This window comes from Hypomesus nipponensis, chromosome 19 (assembly GCF_054491055.1).
Source record: "Hypomesus nipponensis isolate SF chromosome 19, ASM5449105v1, whole genome shotgun sequence".
NCBI lineage: Eukaryota > Metazoa > Chordata > Actinopteri > Osmeriformes > Osmeridae > Hypomesus > Hypomesus nipponensis.
This window is the reverse complement of record NC_140379.1, coordinates 1,195,001-1,200,338: the sequence shown is the minus strand read 5'-3', so window position 1 is coordinate 1,200,338 and position 5,338 is coordinate 1,195,001. Positions and strand designations below refer to the sequence as shown.

At 45.9% G+C, this 5,338-nt stretch overlaps 1 protein-coding gene across 1 annotated transcript in view; it reads left to right on the top strand.

Annotated features, from left to right (window-relative positions):
* The first annotated feature begins 592 nt into the window (after nt 1-592).
* The window catches only part of mpped2a (metallophosphoesterase domain containing 2a), a 42,028-nt gene continuing 37,282 nt past the window's right edge, over nt 593-5,338 (top strand). The window contains exons 1-2 of the mRNA XM_084682383.1: nt 593-727; nt 2,948-3,188. Coding sequence (XP_084538509.1) covers nt 3,076-3,188 — 113 coding nt within the window. The 5' untranslated portion in view covers nt 593-727; nt 2,948-3,075. The remainder of the gene's footprint in view (nt 728-2,947; nt 3,189-5,338) is intronic.

Here is a 5,338-nt window from a genome sequence, read left to right as displayed (position 1 = left end):
GGTAATTGTTTTAGTGACATCTTCCTGACTTGTTGCAGCGTGGACAAACGATAAGGAATATGCAGTTCACAGCGCTGGGACCACACTATCGAGTTCTAGCTCATGGTTTCAGTGAATGAAATCAATAGCTCACATATTTGACAACTCTTTCCCCGGAACAGCAGAGATGTGCAACACTTGGAAACATTTGCGTATCTCTGCTGTTCCTGTTATGAAACAAAAACTGTCTTAAATTTAAAAAATAAAATTTAAAAATATATATAAAAAAAAACGTCGAACATTGCCTCTGTGTCTGTGAAAAGCGTGAATGCTACGATTCGACAGCACCAATGCGTTGTGCAACAGAAGGATGGACAGCGACACGAGAACGCGTATTCCGAACGAAAGCGTGCGTCTGCGCGTAACACGGCAGAGACTCCGTGAACGCGCACGGGGGGCTGTGCTCTGCTCTCTCTGCTCTCTGACCCCAGTGGCTGTCCCATCTCACTACACCGCTCTCCGGCGCTGTCAGATCGAGGCTGCTCTCTCTCTCTCCCTCGCTCCCTCTCCCCCTCCGCCTGTCTCGTTTCCGCACGAGCCAGCCGAGGTCCCCTCGGGTCGAAGGTTCTGCCCTGTCCGCTCAGACTGCAACCCCCGCCGGCCGCTGAAATCTGCATTCTCCTGCATGGATCCACGTTCTTTGACAGCTTAGAGGGCAACCCCGGGACGCGAACCGGCCAGAACGAAGGTAGATACAGATTCACCTTTTTGTACAGCTTTGAAAATCGCAGGCATGGAAGGAAAAAAAATAACATGACACAATGCCGTAGGTTAGAGGTGCCTTGTCATTTACAAGGGAGAGCAAGAGGTTAGTGCGGCGGATCGCTGACACCGATCACCCCCGCTCTGCATACCTCGAGCCACAAGCAGAGTTCATGCCTTCATAGACCTTTTGTGTGTTATTGAAAACGGCAACGTTATAGAAATCGGCGCGTAGATCGTAATGCGTGGTATGATGAGGGTCAACGTTCTCTCCCCTTCTCTCCATACGGGCACAAGCCAGCAATATTTTTTTGTCAGAGTGCATTTATATGTCAAATTTTGTTTTTTGTCTTGAAGTTACAAGCGAGCAAGCTTGTAATAGAATAAAGATGCGGCCAGACTCGGTGCGCAAGCTATTGGAAAACCATTAAACGAAGCTTAAGCGTGAATTTTTAAATGCATAGCAGGTTTTAGCAAGCTATGCTACTGTAGCTGGTGGTTGCAGCAAGCCATAGGCTATGCCGAGGTACTGTAAGTGCAATAGGATATTACAGAATATACATATTGGTAGTTAATTCAACCACACTTCTCTCTGTTTGCTCCAACATATTTATTTGTCAACTGAGTGCTTCAAAGAGAGGCGAGTAAACTTGACAAGTGGCAATGTAGAATACAAAGAAAATAATAGTGTATTGCCTGGAGCCCATTATTCGACTGATAAGCCGTCTGAGCAGTACAATTTCTTGTGTGTCCAAGGCCTAAGTTGTGCAGCACCGCAGAGGGAGTCGCCATAGGGAACCGTTAGGGCATGAACTCTTGGAATCCTGGATAACCGTAGCCTACGAGTTGCTACAATGTTTATAATTTCTTCAGGTGATGTTTACCTGAAAACGTTGTTCCATTGCCAATCATCCGCTCGTACAATGTTTCGAGTTGATAGTCTTAAAACAAACCCCGCTTGAACTCGCCGTTGTTCTGATTTCTCCGTGAGTGATGGACGTGTAAAATAGGGGGATGTGGCCCTTGCATCAGCGTGACAGCATGCACGAGGTCTCGTATAAAAAGCTTGCAGGTGCGATATCAAACCCACAGTGGTTACTTACTACAATCAATCAGGAACTTGAGACAAGAGAGGGAGCAGGGTCGAGGGAGGTACAACCGCAGAACCGGTGACCAAGCTGTTACCAGCACGCCAAATCGCCTTCCTCTTTGGGGTTTTTTCCCTCTCCGGTAAACTATCCTTTCATTAGTTATTTTATATAGCTAATAACCTTTTATTTTCTCATTGCAGAGGACATTGTTGGGTAATTTCTAAATAACCTTATGTCAGTAAAATAACCTATTTTGTCAATCCTTTGAATTTGCAACTGTGTTGAATGAAGAGCTGTTTTAGCTGTACACAGCTTTTTTGAGCCTGTTACTGCGTTTCACTGTTAACATCCTGACGAAGGCCGTGAGGTCCTAACCTGTTTTAAAAGGCTGGATTCTTTACGTAGAGCAGGGACCATATATTAGAATCGTTAAGTTGGTTAATCTTTACTTTCAATCCTATTTCATCTCGATTTGGATTTTGTATTATGTATTAATTTATTTGTAGACTACATGTTGTCCGTAATTATGTCTAAACTATGAATCATAGCCTAACGGGGATTATGCTTCACATAGAGCACAAATGCATTTGAAGAAATCAGACCCTCGACCTCCAAAATGCAACACACGGAATTCAATCACTTTTTGCAGGAATGACTGGTTATGTATTGGACATTTGAAAAAACAATTTTGTCGTATTTCTATGAAATTCATAATTCTGTTTGATTGTGAAAAAGGTGTAATTTTAACATTCCACAAAATAATGGTTACAAATGTATTTCAGGCTGATGATTAAGCATATGTTTAACAATATAAAAGTATATATACAATATATATATATATATATATATATATTCTAATACATAATATCTTAATAAAGAGATGGACCTTCCCACAGAATATATAGAACCTTGCTTGGGTTTACCTGTGTTATTTAAGATATATAAAACAAATCTACTCCTTGGTCTCCTGCTGTACCACATGCACCATCCCCAATTTTCCTCAGATCCACCTGCTGTCCTACCCTGCCCTGCCCTGCGCCCCCTGCCCTGCCCTGTTCCCCGTGCCCTGCTCCCCCTGCTCCTCCTCCCTAACCCCTCCCCTCCTCTGACTCCAGACTTCGAGCGGTCCTGGTCCAGAGCGGTCGACCTGCAGGTGTGGTTCTGCTGTGCGGTACTGAAGGATGAGCAGGGGCCGGGTCTCTCTGCGTGCACACTAGCCCTGTCTGATGTCCGAGGGGCGGAGATGGCTCACGGCAAAGTTACCATCACGGTGGACGAGTACAGCTCCAACCCCACTCAGGCCTTTACACACTACAACATCAACCAGAGCAGGTTCCAGCCGCCACACGTGCACATGTGAGTACACACACACACACACACACACGCACACCTCTGTCCAGTGTGTGTCCGGGGGATCAGTTAGCAGGGCCGTGCAGGAGAGTTGTGAGGACAGGTGGGGGCGCCCTGGGGGGCAGGGGGCCCTGGGGGCAGGGGGCCCTGGGGGCAGGGGGGCCTGGGGGCAGGGTGTCTGTCGTGGGGTAGCTGATGATGTGGGCGCTGCATTGTTGGGGTCACCCTGGGTGAGCCAGCGAGAGATGAGAGATGCAACACCGGTGTTCTATCCATCCATCCATCCATCCATCTATCTATCTATCTATCCATCTATCTTCATGCTGACAGGAGATGACAAGCTGTAAATCAAAGTCTGTGGTCAAATGCTTGAAACGTATTCCTCCTTTCCGGCCTCCTTTCCTGCCTCCTTTCCTGCCTCCTTTCCTGCCTCCTTTCCTCCATCCTTCCCTCCCTGCCCTCCTTGCAGCAGTCCCAGATCTAACAGTGGTTCGTTCTCCTCAGAAATAGTTGTGTATTAATGATCCACGATGAATCAAAGGAAGGAAAAGCCTCAGAGAAACATGTATTTTTTTATATATTTTTGACAAAACCCAAATGTGTGAGTGCAGAGGAGGCGTGTGGTCTGCAGAGCTCTGTGTCTGCAGAGCTCTGTGTCTGCAGAGCTCTGTGTCTGCAGAGCTCTGTGTCTGCAGAGCTCTGTGGGTCCAGATCGCTCATCTTAGATGGATGTTTCATGTTGATCCTCCTGCGCGGTGATACGGTGGCCGGGTTTAGTTCGGTAGACAGAAAATAGTTCCTACATTAATCTGCTCACAACAAGCACTGTGGATTTTCTTGAGTGACCTGGTTATGATTTCTGGAAAGAGACAGAGTTGTGGAATAGATGTTTAGGGACACCAACACTACAAGCAGAGAGCCATATAGCTCATCATATTCACATTAAGAGAAGGCAGATATCTGTACTGCCGATATCTCCATATCTCTGCAGCTCCCACCAAAACAATCTATATATATAAATAGCAATACAGGAGGAACAATATACATTTATATTTTGTGATGTTCCTTTTAAAACCCTGACTTCTAACCATGAAGGCAGGAATCTCTCTCTGTTTGTCTGTGAATTGATTATCTTGAGAACCACAGTGTATGAAGTTGAGCATTACCTGGAGTGTAGATCAGGACCCAGGCACACGCAGTGTAGTCCCATGGGTGAGTGATTTGCGTTCACGGTGGCCCAAATGTTTAAACATGTTCACCGCCATGTTGAGCTGCAGTAAGCGATCGATTCATAGGTCTCTGCTCCAGTAGCTAACTTGTTGATACTGAATCTGAACCAGGTTTGAATATCATGATATATTTTTTGGTACTTGAGGTGATAAAACATAAATAATAAAAAAAGAACAGTTCTCAAACTTGAAAAAAAGTTTGGGATACAGTGCTGAATTATTAAATGTTTCTGCAGCTTTAGGGATTTAAGGAGATGTATTCCTCTGATGACCGCTTGTGTTTGAAGCTTCGGACCCTGAGAGCAAAGATGTGTTTAGATAAATACATTAGTCTGTTTCCTGGACTCACAGAGCCTTCACTGTTTCAGTCTTTCATTCTTTCAACACATCCACTCACACACACACACACCCTCACACACACTCACACACCCACTACTCACACACTACTTACACAATACTGACACACACAAAGACACACACACACACACACACACAAACACTTCTCACTCACACACCATACACACACACACACACACACTCACAGCCACTGCATTACCCCCCTCCCCCACCACGTTGGAGTACGAGTGCTTATAGAATCCACGCCATGTTCTGGGAAAGTAGAGCTTGTTTAGATTTGGGAGATAATGATCAGATTGACCCGGGCCTAGCGGCTCGTCGGCATCCACTCTGTTTACACATAAATAAAGGTGCCTTTTCCCCAGAACCAGGAGAGACGTGGAGGGGGTCTCAGGTCGGGTATCCGCTAATGCTTCTCCCCTATCGCCCTGCACGAGCTGGAGGCTCTTCACAGCCGCTATTTAGATTCTTGTGGCTCTGAGTGTTGCAGCATCTCTGCTGTGGAGGAGAAGGGACCAGGCTGTGACCCACAAATGAAAACACACACACACTCTCTGTCTCTCCATCTCA